This window comes from Ursus americanus, chromosome 14, assembly GCF_024610735.1.
Source record: "Ursus americanus isolate L20-20 chromosome 14, mUrsAme1.1.p, whole genome shotgun sequence".
Lineage (NCBI taxonomy): Eukaryota > Metazoa > Chordata > Mammalia > Carnivora > Ursidae > Ursus > Ursus americanus.
The window spans coordinates 45,900,381-45,923,773 of NC_142140.1; the positions used below are offsets into that span (position 1 = coordinate 45,900,381).

A 23,393-nucleotide genomic window follows, 5' to 3' on the forward strand; every position below is an offset into this window, starting at 1 on the left:
GGGGGGATGCTCAGCAGGGAGTCTGCTTCTCCATCTCCCTTTGCCCCTCCCCCCCACTTGTACACGCTCTGTAGCTCAAATGAATAAATAAAATCTTTTTTTAATCAAATAAAATAAACCTTCAAAGGAAGACCACTGAAAGAAAACTATTAAGTAATAAAAAGGTAGTACATAGAGCAAAACCAGTGTCAGATGATTGGGAATGTGTAAAATTTCCGTATCAGAAGCCATCTGTCTGGATTAAGACAAAGATGGAAGATGAGGTCAAAGAGTCCCAAATTCAAGTTTGGGAACTATTGGGGGACCAATCACTCTCAAATTCCAAAAAACAAGGCACGGCAGAGCTCAAAACTTTGAGGAAATTTTAAAGCCAGTGTAAGACGCCCACTTGTCCTGGTAGGTGATAAACTTGGCTGATGCCTGTATCCCTCTTCATTTCAGGAATGTTCTCTCTCCCTGGGTGTTGGGCCATCCATGAGAGTAAGAGAGGGCAGTGTTTCTAAGGGAAAAAGGGGCAATACAAATAATTGAAGCTTTGCTGCTTGAAGGAGGCAGAAGGGAAGGCTACGTGAAGGATGTGACATCCGAGCTGGGACTTGAGAGAGAGGTTGGATTTCAACAGATGCAGAAGAGGGGGTGGGGCTTGGGCACAGAGAAACCCGAGGGTGTGGCTGGGTAGGTGGCTCTCTCTGGCCTTGGGGTGTGAGAGGTGAGGAGGGGTACAGGAGCGGATGTGAAGGGCCTTGAAAATTAGTCCAAGTGGCTGAGGGTTGATCTGGCAGGCAATGGGGGGCCATGGATGGTGCTTGAACAGGGGAGGAGCCCCCTCTAATTGGTTTATTCTAAAGCACATTGGAGCTTATTGATTTTGTTAGGGATGTGGATTATTTTAAAGATTTATTTATTTGAGAGAGAGAGAGAGTACATGAGTTGCGGGGGGAGAGGGGCATAGGAAGAAGAGAAGCAGACTCCCTTCTGGGTGCAGAGCCCAACACAGGGCTGGATCCCAGGACCCTGAGGTCATGACCTGAGCCGAAATCAAGAGTCAGAAGCTCAGTGGACTGAGCCACCCAGGACCCCAGGGTTGTGGATTTTGGGGGGATGTGGAGAACATCTGCATTGGTGGCTGGCTGGATGTGGGGTTTCAGGCAGCAGAGGAGGAGAGGAATAGAGTAGAGGGGGGGTCAGCCCAGTGTCTCTGCCCTCAGAGAGATGGAGACAAGGAAGGAGAAGCAAGCAGAAGAGCCTGGGGATGAGGAGTCACTGAAAGTAGGCTTCCTAGCCATGTTACATTGGGCAGGTCACGCGGCCACTGTTAGCCTCCATCCCTGTACAAAGAAAATGGAGGCGATGACCCCAAGAGGAAGTGGTGTTTACAGGGTGCTCGGCCCCATGCTCGGCACAGACCAAGAGCCAGACAAACATCAGCACTTGGAGTGTGTGGTTTGATGTGGACTATCCCAGCTGTTCTCAACTGGGGCAGATTATCCCCCTAGGGGACATTTGGCAATGTCCAGAGATACTTTTGGTTGTCACGTTGTGGAGGGGGAGGACCTACTATAATGCACAGTGCAGCCCCCACCCCAGAGAATGATCCCGCCCCAGACGTCAGCAGTGCTGAGGCTGAGAAGCCCTGTCTGCCAAGGAGAGGCACCAGGAGGCCGCTGGGCCCATCATGAGAAGTGCATCTCTGAGTCACCTGTCCTGGGAAGACACAAACGCCCAGGGAGTGGATCAGTGAGGTCACCCGGGAGGCGGTGGACAGAGAATGGGCAGACAGAAGCATGGATCACAGCTGCGTTTAGAGAGAGGGCAGGCAGAGGCATGGAGCTGGAGGGAGAGGTGAGCCACATCTGGGAGGTTGAGGAAAAGCGGTAATAGATACAGTCACCATCACCTGTGTCCAGAGGCCAAGGCACCCAGGGCCTGGGAAGGGACAGGGCTCTGTGGTTCCCAGGCACCAGAGTCCTCTGCCTGGTGACAACCAACGAACTATAATCTAAGTGGGAGGATAAAACGTGGAGGCAGTGGCCAGATTAGGGAGATGGTACCAGAAAAACGTGTGGAAGTGGACAAAGGAGGGGAAGGAGTGGGGGGAAGAGCTTTTCCCGGGCCTCCAGAAGCTCACAGCAGACTTTTTGGGGGCAGAGACAAAAAGAAGAGCAATCTCCTCCAACACTGTTGGTGAAGATATAAAATGGTGCAGCCGCTATGAAAAACAGTGTAGCGGTTCCTCAAAAAGCTAAACATAGAATTGCCATATGAGCCAGCAATTCCACTCCTAAGTATATAACCAGAAGAATTGAGAAGAGGGATGCAACGTCCCTGCATGTTCATATGTCCACACATACTCAGAGCACATTCACGGTCGCCAAAAGACAGAAACAACCCAACTATCCACCAACGAGAAATCAAGAAACAAATGTGGTCCATCCGTATGGTGGAATATTACTCAGTCATAAAAAGGAATGAGGCCCTGACACACACTACTCCATGGGTGAACCTCGAAAACATCATGCTGAGTGAAAGAAGCCAGGCACAAAAGGTCACACATTCTATGACTGCATTTCTGTGAAATGTCTGGAAGAGGTAAACCCATGGAGACGGAACACATTAGGGATGGCCAGTGACTGGGGGAGGGGACAGTGAGGAGTGAAGCCCATATCCAAGGAGAATGAGTGCAGGAACTCCTCTTGCGATGATGGAAAAATTTTGGAACTAGACAGCAATATTGTGCCTGTGGTTGCACAATATTTGTGAATGTACTAATGCTGCTGAATTATATGCTTCAAGATGGTTAACTTTATATTATGTGAATTTCACCTCAATAAAAGAGAGAGAGAGAGAGGGAGTTCCAGCAGGAAACAGAACATGCAAAGGGGGTAATTTTAAAAGAGTTTAATAAAAACACTATTTCAAAAAGATAGCGCAGCCAGGAACCATTACCACCCCAGAGCCCTGGGACCTGGGGCTATGGGGTGAAAGCAGTTGCTGGAACCTGACTTGATAGGGCTATGTGCCGAGAAAGGACTGCCTGGCAAGAGCTGTTGGTTGAGGGACACAGGCAGCCTGCATGGACCACACAGAGGAGGAGATGAGATATTAATACCTGACCTCAATTTCCTCCCTCCCTCCAATGCCTGCTGTGGCTCCCTATTGGCCTAACCCAACCGGAAGCCATAAAGCAAAGGTTGAGTGGTCCATGCAAGTCTGCCTCCCAGGACACAAAACAGAGGGCAGAAGGGTGGAGACAAGGCAGAAGATAATTCAGAGATTGGAAGCAAAGACCAGAGCAGTTCTGGGGTGCGGGGTGAATGAAGAAGCAAACAGCCCCTTCCAACTCATCACTCGCCACACTCTTGCTCGCTGCCACTTGCAGCCATTCTGCCAAACCCTTCAAGGCCAGCTCTCCCACCTCAAAGCCTTTGCACATGCTCTTCCCTCTGCCTGGAATTCTATTCCCTCTCACCTGCTCAGCCAACTCCTACCTCTCCTTCAGGTATCAGCTCAAAGGCCATTTTCTGAGGGCTTCCCTAACTCCTGGGCTCAGTTCAAGCCCACACTCGATGCAGCCACAGGCCCCGTGTGTCCTCAGCCACAGCAAACTCGCCCTTGGCATGGTTTGTTTAGCTGTGAGCTCTGTGCGGGTAGACAGGCTGTCTCGCACTCCCTGCCTTTTCCCCAGCCCCCGCTGGCCCAGAGCGCGTTTTCATTCAGCAAACACCAAGCTCCCACCAAGTACCAGGCGTTGTTCAACAGTGGAGATTCAATAAAGCATGACTAGAAACACATAAGCAAAAAGGTTATTCTGTGGGGTGTGCTGTGGGGAACGATCCCGCGAGGTAAGGGGGTGAGGGGCGGGGGGCGGGGATATCTTTGAGCAGAGACCAGAGGCGGGACCGTGCCTGAGCCCAGCGAGGCCGGAGCCGAGTGAGCGAGGGAGAGAGTGGGAGGAGACAAGGAGCTGGGAGGCGACCGGACTGATCGTGCCGACTGGGAGGCACTTTGCGTTTTCCTCTGGGGAAGGGTGGTGCCGCGGAGGGTTCTGCCGACGAGGATGCTGACTTCGCCGGAGCCTGACTCCGATTTCACCGGCTCCCTGCGCCTCTAATGCGCCGACGAAAGGGGGCGCCAGAGCGGCGGGAGGAGCGAGGGGAGGAGGCTGTGGCTCGGGACCCGCCCAGCCGCCCTGGAGGGACCGCGTTGTGAAAGGTGTAGAATCGGGGGTTTGTTTAGAGGTGACGGAACTTGCTGACAGAGGGAATGTGGGTGTGAGCGAAGGAAGTAAGTAAGGGGTGACGCCAAGGGTTGGGGCCTGGGCCACATCTAGGCTGGCGTTTGCAAGGGAGGAATGGAGACTAGAGGAGAAGGAAGGAGAGGATGGAGAGAAAGACGGCAAATGGGAAGAGAGGGAAAAGAGGAGATGGTCACAATAAGGAGTCAGGTGGGGGCAGGACACCCCTCGGGGCCGGCGGCGGGAGGAGAGGCCCTGGTCCTCAGACGCTAGAGAGATGAACACACGTTCCCCCTAGAATTGGGGGTTGCTGCTGGGGAGCAGGGAGCTGGGAGGACCGAGGTGGAAGGACACTGCCCTGGGGTGGGTACGGGCGGAGGGGGTGGGGAACAAGGTTACTTCTCACCAGGTATGGCTGGGGAGGTGTCCTTCCTGGGCTCTGCCTGGAGTGACCCAGCCCCCTCCCTTCCTCCACACACACCTGTCTCCATTTCCCCAAGTTGGTGGGGGATTAACCTCCAACACCCTCCACCGGGGCCCAGGGACAGGGGATCTGCGAAGTGCAGGCGAAAAGGTACTGCTGGCATCAACGATACCTCATTCCGACTTCCACTCAGCCAATCAGATTCCACCCTCCTAACCCTCAGACCATCAGAGTCTGCCTTCCCTTCTTTCGCTCAGACACGCCTCTCCCGCTTCACAGACAACTAGACTCCACCTTGGTGCTCCTTAGACAGATTGAACTACTCACCCCTCAGCGAATCAGGCTCGGCCCTCCCCACATACCTCAGCCTATCAGAAACAAGTCTTTCGTCCCTCGGCCGATAAGAATGCCCCTTTAGAAGAAGCCTGTGGGTGTCTAGGCCAGGGTCCACCACTTACCGGATCTGTGGCATCTCTGTGCCTCTTCCTTTTCAGCTGTAAGCTGAAGGTGCTCCTCTTCCTTCTTTCGTAGGGTGGGCCTGAGGCTCCCACCTGAAAGTGATCTCTTCCTAAATATATGCTGTGTAACTATGTGTTATTATTTCTCCTCCCTCCCTCAAGTCCCCCAAAGCTGTTTCCTCTGCTGGATTGCCCCTGCCTCCCGGACCCAACCCTATTTATCCTCCAAAACCCAGCAGCAACAGCCCTCTCTTCCAGGAACTTTTCTTTTTTTTTTTTTTTTAAAGATTTTATTTATTTATGTGACAGAGAGACAGCCAGCGAGAGAGGGAACACAGCAGGCGAGTGAGAGAGGAAGAAGCAGGCTCATAGCAGAGGAGCCTGATGTGGGGCTCGATCCCATAACGCCGGGATCACGCCCTGAGCCGAAGGCAGACGCTTTAACGACTGCGCTACCCAGGCGCCCCTTCCAGGAACTTTACTATGCCCCCTTCCCAAGCTGTACCCAGCGGCCCCTCTGGCTCTTCCAGCTAACCTAGTCATGACCACGTGGGGTAGTGTCTGGCTGCACTGTCCCCGCTCCCCGCCAGCGCCCCCTCCCCACCCCCCCGCCGGACCCCCGTTGGAAATCTCAGAGCCCAGAGCTTGGACCTTTATGGGGCCCCAAAATCTCCCACCATGAGGGTGGGCACAAAATATTGGTGTCATTTGAATACCTGCTGACCAACTGAGTCAATGAACAAATCGATTTCAATATCGATCAGCATTGGACTCTGCGAGATCATTAAAACCCTTAAAAATCATAAAAGATGAGTTCATCTTTTCAGGAGAGGCTTGGAGCCATAGTTTTCACCAGATTTGGTGGGGGAAAGGGGGAGATTAAGCACTTTGTTTTACAAATTGGAGTCCCAGAGAGAGGCAGTAACCTGCCCAAATCACACAGGCTGGTAGGAACAGAGTCAGGAATTGAAGTCCTGTGGCCCACCTGAGGAGCTTCCCAGGACTTGGAGGCTGAGCATAAGAAGGTACTCATCCTCATGATCCAGTTTAGGAGGGAGGAAAAGTCATATTTATAAGAAGAAGCCCAATGGTCAGTCAGTTGAACACCTGAATGCCCTGTGCCAGGCACTGGTCTTAGCCCTGGGGATGAGGCACTGAGCAGGACAGGTCCCTGCTCCCATGGAGTTTCCATCTGAGTGGGGGAGGTAACGATAAATAAATAAATGCATAAGAGAAATAAACAAATGAATAAGATACTGTCAGGTAAGGATCTTAGTAAATAGAATGAGCTCATAAGGAGGGACCGGGAACCTAGTTTACATAGGTGGTCAGGGCTAGGCTTCTAGGAGGAAGTAATGTGATTCAGGAAGTGATCCCTGAATGATAGGAAGACATGAATTGGAGCATTCCAAGCAAAGTGAGCAACAAGTGCAAAGGCCCTGGGGCAGGATGAGGGTGGCATCCTCAAGGAGCAAGAGGCCAGTGGGCTGGAATAAGGAACCCATGAGGAGAGGAGATTAGAAGGGTTGGTAGAAGCCAGATCCTAAAAGTTCTAGTGTATGCACCGCAGAAAGGAGAGGGAAGGGAGAAGGGTGCCCCACAACAGAGGGACCAGTAGGAGACGATGCCTGGAAGCCAGGAAGTGCCTGGCCCGTGCCTGTTTGGGGCACCGGAAGTCAGCCTGCCTCCTGCTGTGCTGATACAAACTGTAGAACGGAGAGGAGGAGTGAGTGGGTTGGGGCAAAGGTGACCTGCATCAGGGAACCAGTTGTGGTTCATGACCACAGGCTACCCCAGGCTGATTCAGCAAGATTCTGTGTTGTCAAAGGTCAGCTCCCCAAAGCACAAAGCAGCCTAGCAGCAAATTGTCCCCAACCCCGGAGGACCTCCCTTAGAAATTTCTCCTCACTAGCTTCCAGAAAGGTTAAGCTTCAGAAAATTTCTCAAAAATGCTTGTAGGGTGGATCCAGTCACCAACTGCTGTGTGACTTTTGGCAAGTTACTTCACCCCCCTAGGCCTCAGCTGACCACTTTTTTGTCTGTTTGATCCACTGTAAATCAAAGGCATAATACAGGTACCACCCCCTGCCTACCCTAACCATTCTGATTCTCCACAATAAGGGAAGGGCTTGGATTATGACCATTTACAGGTAGAGGGATGGAGGCTTGGAGGAAGGAAACAACTTGCCCAAGCTGAGAGTTGAACCCAAATCTGTCAGATTCCAGAGATGGGGAGACTCTGGAGGTTCCAATCTTAAGCTCCTCCTTAGCAAGTGTCCAGCACCCAGTGGTCACTAAGCAGACAGTGGTTCTTCTGATGGTCATCAGCCTCAGGATGGTGTGGGGCCACCTCTCCCAGCCTCAGTTTCCTTGACTGCCAAATGGGGACTCAGAATTCTTCACTTGGAATTCTCTCTTCACCAGCTTTGTGAGGCAACAGATATAACGTGTTCGGTGGTCCCTCAAAAAGTTAAACTTAGAGGTACCATATGACCCAGCAATTCCACTTCTAGGTGGAGACCCCAAAGAATTAAAAACAGTGTTCAAACAAGTACCAGTTCACACACATTCACAGCAGCACTCTTCACAATAGCCAAATGTGGAAACACCCCCAAGATGTCCCTGAAATTATGAATGGATAAACGAAATGTCCTATATACACGCAAAGCAATGTCATTCAGCTGTACAAAGAAACGGAGCCCTGACACACACTATACAACGTGGACGAACCTCAGAAGCATTACACTGAATGAAAGAAACCAGTCACCAAAGCCACGGAGTGTACGCTCCCATTTATATGAAATGTCCAGAATAGGCCATTCTTAGAGATGAAAAGCAGAGTGGTGGTTGCCAGGGCTGAGGGGAGGGGAAATGGGAAGTGATTATGTAATCAGTACGGAGTTTCCGTCTGGGGTGATGAAAATGTTCTGGAACCAGATAGAGGTGATGGTTGCACAACACTGTAAATGTACTAAATGCCATTGAACTATTCTCTTTATAATGATTAATTTTACGTTACATGAATTTCACTGCAATAATAAACACATAGCAAATAAATAAGTGGTGGGAAGTGGGTTGATATGATTTTATATCACTGATTCCTTTGCTAAAGCCATGAGATAGACACATGATTATTGTCATTTTAGAGTTGGACAAATCAAGGCACAGAGGGGAGGTGCTCCACCTGGGGAGTGGGGAAGACTAAGTGGGATGTGGGGTCTCCCTGACCTCAAGCAGGTTGCACTCCTCTGCCTTGGAGCCGTGCAGGTGACAGGCACCCACAATGAGTTTACCACCCTTGGGCACAGGTGACTCAGCCAGAGGGCAGACAGCAGAACCCAGGGTATTGGCCAGCTTGACCTGGTTCTTTTTCCCCGGCCCAGGAGGAGACAGCAAGGGAGGCCCAGGGCTTAGGAGCTGTCCTTTATTCAGATAGGAAACCTGTTATTGTCACCTGTCCCTGCCCAGTCCTGTACTGAATGCCCTAAGAAGACTTAGCCGTGGAGCCAGATCTCACAAAGCTCGAAGTCTAGAGAGTATAGAGTTGGACACAGACACTCCCAACCTCTCAGTATCAGGGCTGAGCCAAAGAAAGGAGCCTGGAGCTGGAAAAGCCAAGAGGAGAAAGCCAGGGGAGAGGGGAAGGCCTCCTGGAAACCGGGATATTGGAGATAGGTTTTGAAGAATGTATAGGAGTCTGTAGGAGTCCACCAGAGTGAATGAAAAAGTTTCACTAGTGGGAAGGCAAAGAGATCTAAGCCCTGGGGAGGAGAAATTGATAATATCTGGCAAAATTGTATGTGCATTTATCCACTTAGGGCAATATATCCCAATGACTCCCTTGCAAAACAAAACAAAAAAAGATAAATGAACATGGCTTTTCATAACAGCACTATTTAAAATATCAAAAGACTGGATATAGCCCATAAGCCCATCAATAGGGAATGGTTGAATAAACCAAGACACAGCCACATGATGCAGTCCTATGCAGCTTGTAAAAAGGGATGAGGAGTATCTATTCTGGCATGGAGAGATCTCCAGGAAACAGTGTTAAGCGGAAAACAGGGAAGTGGAGACTATATATATATATATATATATATATATATATATATATATACACACACACACACTAGTGTTTTTAAAATGGAACAATGGACCATGAAAAAATTATAAATGATTACCTGAGGAGGAGGGAAAGAACATGATGAAAGGTAAATGAATAGAAGCTAGATGTTTCTCTATATACCTTGTTTTGTTGTTTTGACTTTAGAACCATGCAAAGATCTTACATAATTCTAAGGTAATACTAGACTTAAAAAATAATTCCCTCGCTTCACACCCATTAGGATGGCTATTATAAAAAAGAAAACAACAAATGTTGGCAAGAATGTAAAGACATTGGAACCCCTGTGAACCACTGGTGGGAATGTAAAATGGTGCAGCCACTGAGGAAAACAGTCTGGCAATTTCCTAAAAAATTAAACATACAATTACCACATGATCCAGCAATTCCACCTCTGGGTATATACCCAAAAGAAATGAAAGCAGGAACTCAACTCAAGCAGATATCTGTACACTCTTGTTCACAGCAGCACTACTCACAATAGCCCTAAGTGGAAACAACCCAAACATCCATCAACGAACGAATGAATGGATAAACGAAATGTGGTCTATCTCGACAACGGAATATTGTTCAGCCTTGAAAAGGGAAAAAACGGGGGCGCCTGTGTGGCTCAGTCAGTTGCGCATCTGCCTTCAGCTCAGATCATGATCCTGAGGTCCTGGGATAGAGCCCCACATCGGACTCCCTGCTCAGCGGGGAGCCTGCTTCTCCCTCTCCCTCTGCAGTTCCCCCTGCTTGTGCTCTCCCTCTCATTCTCTCTCTCTCAGATAAATAAATAAAATCTTAAAAAAAAAATAAGAGTCCAACTCTTGATTTTGGCTCAGGTCACGATCTCAGGGTCGTGAGATCAAGCCCCGAGTTGGGCTCCCCGCTAGGTGTGGAGCTTGCTTGGGATTCTCTCTCTCTCTCCCTCTGCCCCTCCCTTCCATTCATTTGCTCGCTCTCTCTCTCTCTCTCTCTCTCTTTCTCTTTCTCTAAAAAAAAAAGGAAAAACGTCTGACCCAGGCTACAACATGGATAAACCTTGTGGACATTATGCTAAGTGAAAGCAGCCAGCCACAAAAGGACAAACACTGTATGATCCCACTTATATAAGACCCCTAGTGTAGTCAGATTCATAGAGACAAACTAGAATGGTGGTTGTCGGGGGCTGGGGTGGGGGAGGGGAAGGTCATGTTTGGCGGTTAGGGACAGAGTTTCTGTTTGGGAAGATGAGAAAGTTCTCAAGATGGATATGGTGATGGTTGTATAACAATGTGAATGCACTTACTGCTTCTGAACTGCGCACATAAAATGGTTAAAATGATAATATTTATATTATGCATATTTTACCTCAATAAGAAAAAAGTAACGTGGCATTACCTCATTTGAAAGACCCAGCTGCTCTAAATTGAATTTGTTATAATACAATATTTCAGAGATATTTTTAAACAGAAGGGTGGAATAGTGAGATGAATTTTTCAATAATCATAACAGATTAATAATAATAATTACAATATTAATCCTGTTATTTTAGAGGTTTTCTAATTACATAATGTTTCTTGTTGCACATTAGTGCATAATCTTATCATGAGGTGTTGTTTTTATTGTTGTTGCTGTTGTAAGTTAAAACTTCCTGCGCTCAAAAAAAAAATTCCCTAAAAATTAAAATTTCTGGTTAATGGTGCAAATGTGCAGAAACTATTTCCAGTGACGCTATAGCACAGTAATTTGATAGCACACCCACAGTGGGATATGCCCAAAGGCAGAAAAGAACCAGAAAGAGCAAGGCTTAAACCGGCTTTCAATAATCATATTGTTTCAGGCACTGTTGGCACATTACTCGAAGATTGATATGTGAGATTGTGGAATGAAGCAAATTGAGAATTTGGATTTTCAGTGTGGGAAAAAGAAAATGCAGGCATAAGATTGATCCGTTTAAGTAAAAGCTATATAATTCTGAAGAGGAATTTGGAATCATCAGCACGAATTCATGATGTATTTTATTTAAAAAATGGTACGGGGAAGGGCCCCTAGGTGACTCAGTCAGTTAAGCACCCAACTCTTGATTTCCGCTCAGGTCATGATCTCCGGAGTGGTGAGAGCAAGCCCCACGTCTGGTTCCACACAGGCCACACGGCGTGGAGCCTACTTGGGAGTCTCTCTCTCCTTCTCTCCCTCTCACTCTGCCCCTCCCACCCTCCGCTCACGCCCACACCCTCTCTGACTCTCTCAAAAAAAATTAATAAATCAATAAATAAGTAAAAAATTAATTATTATTTCTGTCCAGTGAAAAGTCCTAGAAACAACTAACCCAACAGCCATGAGCACCCTTATCACCTTGATGGCTATTTCTAAGTACCACTTTCCAATCAAAGGAAGAAGGCTCCCTGGGGAAATGGTTGATTCCCAGGCCTGTGGCAGGAAATGTACAAGATATTCCTGGAATATCTTGTTACATCATAAAGCAAGAAACAGTCCTGTCAAAAGAACTCAGGAGTCAAAGTGAAGAGGCTCCCACTGGCCAAAGAAAGGATAATAATTTGATTATCAGTAATGATTATCAGTAATGATAAAAAAAAAAACCCTGCAACACGGGGCGCCTGGGTGGCTCAGTCATTAAGCGTCTGCCTTCGGCTCAGGGTGTGACTGGTATTGAGCCCCGCATCGGGCTCCTTGCTCCGCTGGGAGCCTGCTTCTTCCTCTCCCACTCCCCCTGCTTGTGTTCCCTCTCTCGCTGGCTGTCTCTCTCTCTGGCAAATAAATAAAATCTTAAAAAAGAAACAAACCCTGCAACATATTCACACATTTCAATAGTTTAAGTCCACAAATTTGTAAAAATAATGTGGGGAGAGGGAAATCTCATTATCTACCTTTGGAGGATGTTAAGGAGGTCAGCAATGACTTTGAAAACCAGGGAAGAAAAGATATCAAGCATTGATCTTGTCTTTCCATGTGAATTGTGCCACTGGGTAGCCAAATGGTAGATGAGAGGATGTTTCTCCCTCCAGAGGTATTCCAGCTAATAAATGAACAAGGAATAAATCATCCCAATATCACTCTGTTGTAGCTGCTAATGGATTAACAGGTCTAGGCAATGATCACCAACAGCAGAGAACATCACAGAAGAGAGACAGCAGGTGGCAGTTATGGAAGAAATAAGATGGCTCATGAGTTGACAGGTGTCAATTCCATGATGGATACATATGGGGATTCATTATGTAATTCTCTCTACTTTCGAATATGTTTGAAATTTTCTGTTTAGAAAATAATGGTTAAAGCCCTTTGCCCTGTGTCATTCTCGCAAAGCAGGGTGACAACAGCTAGGAGCCGTAGGCTCTCAGTAAATATTCCCCAGGGTGTACCAACATCTGGCCCCATTTACCCCACACTCATTCTTGGCCTCTAGCATACCGCCGAGGGCTGAGCTCAAGATTTCACTATAATATCTCATGTCCTCAGTTACAAAACTCCCTCCTCTCCAGTTCCAGGTGTTGAGAGCTTACATCTTACCTCTATTCTAAGATGCAACTGAACTCCGTCAGGGACGGTGGAATCACCCCGGCTGGAGGCTGTGGGGTCATTGGCTCACACCCACAACTTTGCTTTCCCTTTGGCAAATTGGGTTCGACCAATTCTTGGGGCTGGCCCGCCTGGCTTCGGTGATCTGGATGTAGTTCCAGACTCGCTGAAGGCCCAGCCCTCAGGCCCAGCTGGCTGCTGTGGGGGGCAAGGCCAGCAGGGAAGTCTTGGCTTGGACTAGTGCCCCAGATGCAGAAATAATACATGTCCGTGAGTCCAGACTCATTAGGAAGCGAGACTCCGACCATCACAGATTATCCTGTGGGCTGGACCTCTGCTGGGGAGGCTGGGGCCGGTGGGTGGGTGGGCAGAAACTACTCGTTGCGTGCTTTCCACATGCAAGGACAGTCCTCAGCACATAGGACCACCTCATTCAGCACCCCAAATAACCCTATGAGGTTGGTACTATTCTCCCATTTTAGAGAGAGACAAAATGAGAGTTAGAGATTAAGCCACTCACTCCAGCTAGTAAGCGGCAGAGTGAGAATTTGAACTTGGGTTAACCGGCTCAGCAGGGGTCAGCAAACTTTATTAAAAGTCCACATACATCTGAGGGAAATGAAATCACTATTCCAAAGAGATCTCTGCACCCACATGGTCACTGCAGCAGGATTCACTATCGCCAAGACATGGAATCGACCTAAGAGTCCCTCAGGGAATGAACAGAGTTTTTTAAAAGGTGGCGAATGTAAACTAGGGAGTATTATTCAGCCATAGGAAAAAAGAAGGAAATCCTGCAACAATGTGAATGGCAGTTAAGGGCATTATGCTAAGGGAAATAAGCTGGACAAAGACAAATACCGTGTGATCTCACTTATACGTAGAACCTAAAAAAAAATCAAAAGAACTCATAGAAGCAGTAGAGTAGTAGTTGTCAGAGGTTGAGGATGGGGAAATGGGAAGACGGGTCAAAGGGTACAAACTTCTAGGGGTGCCTGGGTGGCTCAGTCGTTAAGCGTCTGCCTTCGGCCCAGGGCGTGATCCCCGCGTTCTGGGATCGAGCCCCACATCAGGCTCTTCTGCTGGGAGCCTGCTTCTTCCTCTCCCACTCCCCCTGCTTGTGTTCCCTCTCTCGCTGGCTGTCTCTCTCTCTGTCAAATGAATAAATAAAATCTTTTTTTAAAAAAAGGGTATAAACTTCTAGACAGAAGATAAATAAGGTCTGAGCATCTAATGTACTGCATGGTGAATAGTTAACAGGACTGTATTGTACACTTGAAAGTTGCTGAGACAGTGGATCTTTTTTTTTTTTTAAGATTTTATTTATTCATTTGACAGAGAGAGAGACAGCCCGCGAGGGAGGGAACACAAGCAGGGGGAGTGGGAGAGGAAGAAGCAGGCTCCCAGCCGAGCAGGGAGCCCGATGCGGGGCTCGATCCCCAGACCCTGGGATCAGGCCCTGAGCCGAAGGCAGACGCTTAACAACAGAGCCACCCAGGTGCCCCCAAACAGTGGATCTTAAAAGTCCTCACCACACACACACACAAAAGATAACTAAGTGAGGTGATGGGATGTCTTAACTAACCTTATTGTGGTAAACATGTTGCAATATACATAGATCAAATCATCATATTGCACAGCTTAAACTTTACTCAGTGTTACATGTCAATCATATCTCGATAACCCTGGGGGAGGGGGAAGCCATGTACCAAATATTTCCGTTTTGCAGGCCAGATGGTCTCTGCTCGCCAAGAGACAACTCGGCCATGGTAGCATGAGGACAGTCATAGACAATACGTAAATGATGGGGGAGGATGTGTTCCTGTGATTTGTTTACATACCCTTGTGTATTTGTTTATTTACGTAAACAAATGGTGGCACATCCAGACAATGGAGTATTATTCACCCATAAAAAAGAATGATTCACCATAAGAAGCACCGAGTCACACCACAACACAGATGAACCTCAGAAACGTTATCCTGAGTGGAAAAAAACAGCCAGACACCAAAACTCACATAGTGTCTGATCCCATGTACGTGAAACGTCCAGAACAGGGCAAACTCATAGGGACAGAAAGCAGGTCAGTGGTTCCCAGAAGCCAGGCGATAATGACAGTGACTGCTAGTGGGTACATGGGGTTTTATTTCAGGGTGATGGAAATGTTCTGGAACTAGACAGAGTTGATGACTGCACAACATTATGAATGTAGTATGTGCTATAGAATGATACACTTTTAAATGGTTCATTTCATATTAGGTGAATTTCACCATGAAAAAAACCCAAAAGCAAAAAAATAGATCGTCTACAAAACAGACGGCCAGCCCAGTCATTGGCGGACTCCTGCTCTATATCCCTTTGCAAAACCCAGAGCTGAATAAAACACCGCAGATGTATAAAATCTTAGCTTAAAGGCCCACACACTGCAGTTTTTATTATTAATAATTATTATCAGGGTCTTCATGACTGCTTTTCTGCTTACCAAAGTGAACATTATTAACTCTGACGTTGGCCCCAAGCCCAGTCTTGCCCCAAGTTCCTCTTCCTCTGGCCCCTGGCCATGATACCACCTTCACTTTGGATCCACAGCCCAGGGCTCTGTCTGTCTGTGTCAATGCTACCTCCATTAGAGCTGTTCCCAGGCCCCGGACAATGACTATTTTCTTGAGACTAGTGGTCTGTCTGCAACCTGGAGGGGCCTTGACCTACCCTGGCAGATGGTCCTCATGAGGTGTAAGGGAAGCAGGGGTGGGGAGTGGTGATTCATCATGGGAATCCCAGCCTTTCTGCTAACTCCCAGGCGCAGCACAGACCAGGCACTTTGGTGTGTGGGTGTCTGCGCATGTGTGTCTGCACGTGTGTGTGTGTGTGTGTGTGTGTGTGTGTGTGTGTGTGTGTTTCACAGCCCAATCCCCAACTGACCCCACATCCTCAATCAGGCCGTTTGTGCATTGAGCAATCCCTCCCTGCCACCCACCTGTTCCCTGTCCTATGCCAGATACTTCTAGGCACCCTAAGAGGACTTGGCATCTCCCAGTTTGGGGGAGATAGAACTGGACAGAGAAACGCCTAGCCCTGTATGGATGGGTCTGAGTCAAAGGGAGGCACCCCAGGATAGAGAGCCAGGATGAGAAAAAGGGGAACCAGGAGTAATCCGGGAGGCTTCCTGGAGGAAGGGTCCTATCCCAGGACACAAATCCCAGACCGACTCTAAGGGAAATGCTGGCCAGCCATGACATGCCCCTGGCTTGAACTCTACCTAGACTCTGCCACCAATTCCAAGCTTCAAAAGGGAATCAAGGCTGTCCGGATGGCTGGCCCAGGAATTCTTGGGTGTGAAGTCTGCAAACACTTCCCATGTGAATTACTCTGACCCTGACCCAGCCACAGGATAGACGAAACCTGTTTCACCCTTGGAGCACTCCCCAGGTTCCAGCTGTGTGACCTTGAGCAAGTTACTTAACCTCCCTGAGCTTACCTTCCTGCTGCGTAAAATGAGCATAAATGGATGGTGACATAAAACGGGAAGGGTCCCCTGGGGCTGCAATCAGTGGGAGCCACAGAGGGACAAACCCAGGGTCCCTAATGCCAAGGCAAGGTCATTCCCAGACCAGGTGGACACTAGGTGGGGATCTCCTCAGCCACTCCTCCACATTCTGAGCACAAAGACAGGTCAGGATTCCTGATTTTGACTTTCACCTCTGGCTCCAATATGCCTCAACACAGGGCTGTTCCTGATCCTGTCTTTCTCTGAAAAGTTGGTATTTTGTTTTTCATGGATTTTTTGCATTCACTTTGGTCTTTTAAGATATCACATTAAAATATGACTTGATGACAGATTTTTAGCACCACCTTAAATTTTGCACCCTAGGCAAATGCCTTCCTCTCCTCACTCAGTTCTCCCACCAGATGGACACACAGTCCAGGCAGAGCCCACCTCCCTTCCCTGTGCCCCTGTCCCCAAATCCTTAGAAACTGGAACTCAGAGATTTCCTTGGAATCCCCTGGGGAGTGGCCTCCGTTCCCTCCCTACCAAGCCCCTGACTCCCTGAGCCCCCACTGTGTGATGCTGGATCCCCAGAGACAGGGCACTCTATATCTGTGAAAGGCCCCCCACCCCCACCCTGGGGAATCCCAGATTTGGCTCGACCTGGGCATTCCCTGGCCCGCCCAAGGCCTGCCCCATGCTGAGTCCCCAGCCTGGTGGGTCTCCTGGAAACTCCCCAAGCTGGTTTCGGGGTGGGAGGCCCACAGTGAAGCAATTCCCACCACAGCCCCAACCCCTTGGGGCCCATCCCACCTGACTCCGGAATAAAGGGGAGGCAGGTTCATTTCTACAGGACTCAGCCACCCGCACCGCACGGGAAAAGAGGAGGACCCCTCACTGTCAACCCAGGTGAGCCCAGAAGCCAGCTCCTGGGACAAAGCCAGGGTCCTGAATGCTCCGGCCCAATCCCTGCTCTCAGCTACCTCTGGTTGCTTGGGACCAGGACCTGGAACTGGGTCAGAGGTGACAGCTCCTGATCAGAGCAGGCCTCAGCAAACAATCCCCAGCCGCTGTACCCACCCTCTGCCTGAGCCTGTGTGCTGACAGAAAAGAAAGCAGGAGGCAGTACCAACCCCAGATCGCTCCTTCTCTCCCCTCCCCCAGCACAGCCGGTCTTACCAGTTTGGCGGGCACCTGAGAGTCCCCTCTGGTGGCCAGCTGCAGCTCCAGAACAATAATTATAGGAAGGGGTAAGGCTTGCTGGACTGGCCTCAGTCTACCTCTCTTGGGAATGGGCAGTGTTTGTTGGAGTCTAAACTACGTGGCCTCCAGACCCCTCCGGGGTTGGGCCTGGCTTGCTGACCCTCGACCTCAGCCTGGGAGGGACAAGATAGAATGGGGGAGCCCCTGAAATCCAGATGACCTTGACCCGGGGCACTCTGTCCCCATGCTGCCGCTACCTCCCGCCCACAGCTGTGCCAGGGGCAGCCGTGTCATTCACCGCTGGACTTTGACCATAGCCAAAGGCGCCACTCAGGTCTCCAAGCCTATCTCCTTCCAGTTCTGCCAAGGTCTCCGCTGAGGTCAACTGGACATGTCCCTCGGAAGCTGGAACCCCACAATGGTGGCCCAGCGTGTCCTCTGGATCCTGCTCGGATTGCTGCTGCAGCTGAAACCAGGGACAGGTGGGTCAGGAGGCAGAGACCCGGGGCCCGGACCCAGTTCTGTAGGAATGTACCGCTGCCCCCTGTGTGTCCAGCCCTGCATAGGCTAAGGCTGGAGACCCCAGGAGGCCCCTGTCTCAAAGAACCTCCAGTCTCCAGATACTCCCCACAGGGTCAGAACAGGAGCTGGGGGAAGGACTTGGGGCCAGAAGAGCAAAAATAAGGAAAGTTTCCTGGAGGAGGGGGCATAGATTTAGGACAGGATGAAGGGAAAAAAATTTTACTTGTTAGAGAAACAGGAAAGGGCATTTTAGGCAAAGAGAAGAACAAAGCTATAAAGGAATCATAGTGCGGACTATCTGGAGAAGAACCTGGATTCTGGACAGTGTAAGGATTAAAACTTCCTGGATTCAAATCCTGCCTCCGCCACTTCCTAGCTGTGTGACCCCAGGCAGATGATTCAACCTCTCTGTTCTCATTAGGGTCGTTGTGAAGATTAAATGGGTTAAGTTATATAAGTCACCTAGAATGGTGCCTGGCACGTAGTAAATGTTTCACAAATGTTAGCTATCATTCAACATCCCACCCAGCTCTGAGCCCAGCATTCTTGGGTTCCAGGTTCAGCCACTGACATTTCCCTCACTGGGCACAGGCCCACTCTCTCCTCCCTGCCCATCCTTAGGGACACTTTTCCTTCTAAAATCCCCCCAACTCCAACCCATCGAGAAACACTGTCCATTCCCCCCCCTCAAAACACCTGGGAACTCTTCCCATTTTTGTCCATCCCACTGCTACCACCCTGGCTTCGGCCACCTTCATCGCTTACCCCCACACTGTCTCTCCTTCCCTACTCTAGCCTCCCTCAAATCCACATGGTAGCCACAGGAGCAATCTTAGAATACCAACCAGGCCATGTCTCTCTCCTGCTCATGAACTGCCACGGCTTCCCAGTGCTCACTGATCATCTAAGCTCTTTAAACCAGTTTCTGTGCCTCAGGACAGTGGTGGGGATCACAGGTTTGTCCAATGAGGAGCTGGGGGCACTGAGAAAATGTGGAAACAGCAGGGGGAGGAACAGAGGGTGCTGGGTCACTGGGCTAATGTTGTCCCTCCCCCAGCAGCAACCCTGCCCCTGCTCATGGACTCTGTCATCCAGGCCCTGGCAGAGCTCGAGCAGAAGGTACCAGCCACCAACACCAGCCACACTGCTTCTGCATGGCTGCTGTTCGCCCAGGACTCTGGCCGCCACGATCTCCTCCATCACTTCCTGCTGGAGGGGCGGACTCTCCAGGCCACCAAGCTGGATCCCCAGCAACTGAGCCCAGAGCTTCTCGGCCTGACCAAGGACGTGGCCCAACATGGTATTCGGGGCAGGCAGGAATACGGAGTGGTGCTGGCACCCGATGGCTCAACGGTGGCTGTGGAGCCTCTTCTGGCGGGGCTGGAGGCAGGGCTACAGGGGCACAGGGTTGTACACCTGCCCTTGGACAGCACAGCCACGCCTCTGGAGGCTGGAGCCACCTTTCCAGACACTGGAGCCGTGGTTTCAGATGTAAGAGCCACATCCCCAAGACTCAGGGATGGCCCCCCAGATGGCACCTCTGCAGAGGTTGGAGCCATGCCTCCAAATATTAGAGCCACAGATCTAGATGTCAAACCCACCTCTCCAGGTGTTAGACTTGGCTCTCCAGATGTCCCAGTCACCGCTCCAGATGTCCAAGCCTCTTCACCAGGTGCCAAAGCCAGGTCCCCGACCACTGTGGACAGTCTCCTGGTGGTCACCCTGGCCAGAGACCTGGGTCTGGCCTTCCTCCAGAGCCCTCAGACCTGGAGCCATTCAGGCCTGGGGACTGAGGGCTGCTGGGACCAGCTATCTGCCCCCCGGGCCTTCACACTCTTAGACTCCAGGGCATCGCCAGTCACCATGGCCTTCCTCAATGGGGCCCTGGATGGGGCCCTCCTTGGAGATTATCTAAGCCGAACCCCTGAGCCACGGCCACCTCTCAGCAACCTACTGAGCCAATACTATGGAGCTGGGGTGGCTGGAGATTCAGGACTTCGCAGCAACTTCCGGCGGCAGAACGCAGCTGCTCTGACTTCAGCCCCCACCTTGACCCAGCAGGTATGGGGGGCCCTCATCCTGCTACAGAGGCTGGAGCCAACACACCCTCATCTGCGGGGCATGAGCCAAGAGCAGCTGGCAGAGGTAGCCACCAATGCTACCAAGGAATTCACTGAGGCCTTCCTGGGTGAGAAGGGCCCCCCCCCCCGTGACCTCCCCCCTCACAGATAGACACTTAGCCTTATGTGGTCAGGGGGATCCAGGACTGGAGGATTCCAGAGGGGGAAATGGAAGTTCAGGCTGGGGAGCCAGGGCAGCTGTACAGGTAAGGAGACGCTAGATTTGGGTCTTAAAGGATGAATAAAAGCTCACCAAAAAAAAAAAAAAAAGGAGTGGGGGAAGGTAGAGGGTATTCCAGGAGGTGGGCTCAGCATATGCAAAGGCACAGATGTTCAAATGGAAGTTCAGCCAGTTACTCCTGTGCATCTTTAGGGAAGTTGCTTCACCTCTCTGAACCTCACCTTGTTCAGTGAAGCCTGGGAAAATCATTGCTTCCTCTTGGACGTGCTGGGTGGGTTAAGAAAGATGAAGCAGGTAAAGCAAGTAGCACACAATTAGAGTACGATAAATGGGGCTGAGATTCCTCTTTTCTCACTGTGGCCGTCCCTCCCCAGAACTCAGAGAAGAACCAGCTGGAGAGTGTCGGGTCCTGGATTATAAAGGGCCTCAAAATAAGAGCTAAAATTCTTGGGGTTCATCCTCAAGGTGATGGGAAGCATAGCAGATATTCCAATAGGATTGAGATGCTGTTAATTTTACTTAAGTTAGATCCCCATGGGGGCCGGTGTGGTGCGAGATAGAAATGGCCTCAAATCTGGAGCGAGGCTGGTGGGATGGTCCACATGTGCACTCTAATGGGGGTGCAGGCAGCAGGCAGCAGGCAGAAAAACGTTGGCTGACCCCAGCCGTGGACTCCCTTCTCCGCAGCGTGCCCAGCCATCCACCCACGTTGCCGCTGGGGCGCCGCGCCCTATCGGGGCAGACCCAGGCCGCTGCAGCTGCCACTCGGGTTCTTGTATGTGCACCACACATACGTGCCCGCGCCACCCTGCACGGATTTCGCGCACTGCGCCGCCGACATGCGCTCTATGCAGCGCTTCCATCAAGATACTCGGGGTTGGGACGACATTGGCTACAGGTAAACTGAGCCCGCAGGCTCCCGAACCTTTTAGGGTAGAGCCTGGGTGGGCGGAACCTGCCCCAGGGGGCGGGGCTTGGATCGGAGCCAACGGGGTAAGACGGAGGAGGAGCTTGGAGATGGGTGGAGCCAAAGGGGAGAGGGGGCGTGGCCCCGACGCCGGTCCTGGCTTTAGCAGTGGGATTCTTGGGTCTGGGGTAGGTACTAGGAAAGGAGGCAGGACCTGAGAAAGGAGCAGGACCCGTGGTAAGAGCCGGATCTGGGTCGGAGCATAGATGGACTATGACCTAAGACAGAAAAGGTCTCTGAACTGGGCAGCAGCTGTACTTGAGACAGTGTGGAAAGGGCTGGGTAGAAAGGGAGTGGCCAATGCTGACGGACAGATCCAGAGAAACTGGATAGTTTCTGCAGTGGCAGTTGGGGAGTGGGAAGAGGAAGGACCGGGCAGAGCCAGAGCGACCAGGCTGGACTTGGGTCAGAGGTGGCCATTGGCTCAGGTCCAGAACTGGGGTAGGGGACCAGATGAAAGGCGGGGCCTCCCTCACCCCGCGTGGTGCCTGTTTCCTCCTCCCCTCTACAGTTTCGTGATAGGCTCAGACGGCTATGTGTACGAGGGCCGCGGCTGGCACTTGGTGGGCGCGCACACGCTCGGCCACAACTCTCTCGGCTTCGGCGTGGCCTTCGTGGGCAACTACACTGCGGAGCTGCCTGCGAAGGCTGCGCTTCACACCGTGCAGGACGTGCTCCCTGGCTGCGCAGTGCGCGCTGGCCTCCTACGGCCAGACTATGCACTGCTTGGCCACCGCCAGCTGGTGAGCACTGACTGCCCTGGGGACGCGCTCTTCAACCTGCTGCGCACCTGGCCGCGCTTCGCTGCGGTGAGTACGAGACCCCTCACTACCTCAACGTGTGGCGCATCTTTCCGCACAAGTTCAGAGCGCGGCCTGACTCCTTACTGTAGCCCCTATGCCCACACAGCCTCAGCCAGGCTCCTGGTCCCCCTTGCAGTCCATCCATTCAGGCAACCTAGGCTCCGATTTCACTTGTTTTACTTGGAACAAGCCCCTCTCCGCTGTCCGCCTGTACAACGTCAGCTCAGCCCTGACCCAGCCAGTTTGTCCTTTACCCAGGCCCAACACCTCTGCCCTCCCCCAAAAAAGCAGGGACTCTGACCCTACAGCAGCCCTTCTGCCTACACAACGTCACCCAGACTACCCAACCTTGGCCTCACTCCTGTCCCCTACCCAAAGGGCCCTCTGTCCACACAACACTAACTTAGCCTGTGACCCTCAACAGAAAACCCCTCTGCCTGCACAACCTCTGTGAGCCCCTAACGCTGTGCTGCAGTCCTCTGCCCAATCTCAGCCCTGAGGAGGCTTGCTCAGCCTCAGCCTCCCTGACCCCTGATGACAGCTTTTATGAAGGAGCAATCTATGTCCAGCCACCACAACCTTGGCCTGATGATCCCACCCAGCCCCTGACCTCGATTACCAAAACATCTCTGTATTCACACCTGCATAATCTCATGTTAGCTGCACACTGCCACACTGTTTGACCTGCGCCCTGACCAGCAGTCAGTGTTGTACCCTCCCCCTCACTTTGTCCCCCACCCCCACCCCGTCCTCTTCCCTATCCAGGGTCCCACCGTGACAGGGGCAGGCCCCCACTCCCCAAGCCTCACACTCCCCTGTCCTTTCTTTCTTTCTTTCTTTCTTTCTTTCTTTCTTTCTTTCTTTCTTTCTTTCTTTCTTTCTTTTCTTTTCTTCTTTTTTTTTTTTTGATTTTATTTATTTATTTGACAGAGACAGTGAGAGAGCACAAACAGGGGGAACAGGAGAGGGAGAGGGAGAACCAGGCTTCCTGCTGAGCAGGGAGCCCAATGAGGGGCTTGATCCCGGGACCCTAGGATCATGACCTGAGCCAAAGGCAGACGCTTAACCATCTGAGCCACGCAGGAACCCCTCCCGTCTTTTCTAGAATGTGAAACCAAGAACAGCCAGGAGGGCCTCCAGGAGATTCAAAAGGAAGCCACCTCCAAAGATCCTGCCAGCCACAGACCTCCAATAAAGAGACAGTGGAAAGAAAGCCTGTATCTACGCATCATCTGTGTTTGCACACGTTGTCTTTTTTTTTTTAAGATTTTATTTATTTATTTATTTATTTATTTATTTATTTATTTATGAGAGAGAACGAGTGGCGGGGAGGGGCGGAGGGAGACGGAGAAGCAGGCTCCCCACTGGGCAG

At 50.7% G+C, this 23,393-nt stretch overlaps 1 protein-coding gene across 1 annotated transcript; it reads left to right on the top strand.

Annotated features, from left to right (window-relative positions):
- The first annotated feature begins 17,769 nt into the window (after window positions 1–17,769).
- On the top strand, window positions 17,770–23,252 carry PGLYRP2 (peptidoglycan recognition protein 2). Its single transcript, XM_045778610.2, has 5 exons — window positions 17,770–17,910; window positions 19,011–20,138; window positions 20,939–21,149; window positions 21,730–22,027; window positions 23,127–23,252. The coding sequence occupies exons 1-5, from the start codon at window positions 17,820–17,822 to the stop codon at window positions 23,214–23,216; spliced, it is 1,818 nt and encodes a 605-aa protein (XP_045634566.1). The 5' UTR covers window positions 17,770–17,819; the 3' UTR covers window positions 23,217–23,252.
- The last annotated feature ends 141 nt before the right edge of the window (window positions 23,253–23,393 follow it).

What these genes read in the sequence shown, in the direction of transcription:
- PGLYRP2 (XM_045778610.2), top strand. Translation starts at nt 17,820, where the DNA reads ATGTCCCTCGGAAGCTGGAACCCCACAATGGTGGCCCAGCGTGTCCTC. An exon ending in GCAGCTGAAACCAGGGACAG is followed by an intron (nt 17,911 to 19,010) that starts GTGGGTCAGGAG and finishes CTCCCCCAGCAG; the next exon opens with CAACCCTGCCCCTGCTCATG. An exon ending in TGGGACGACATTGGCTACAG is followed by an intron (nt 21,150 to 21,729) that starts GTAAACTGAGCC and finishes TCCCCTCTACAG; the next exon opens with TTTCGTGATAGGCTCAGACG.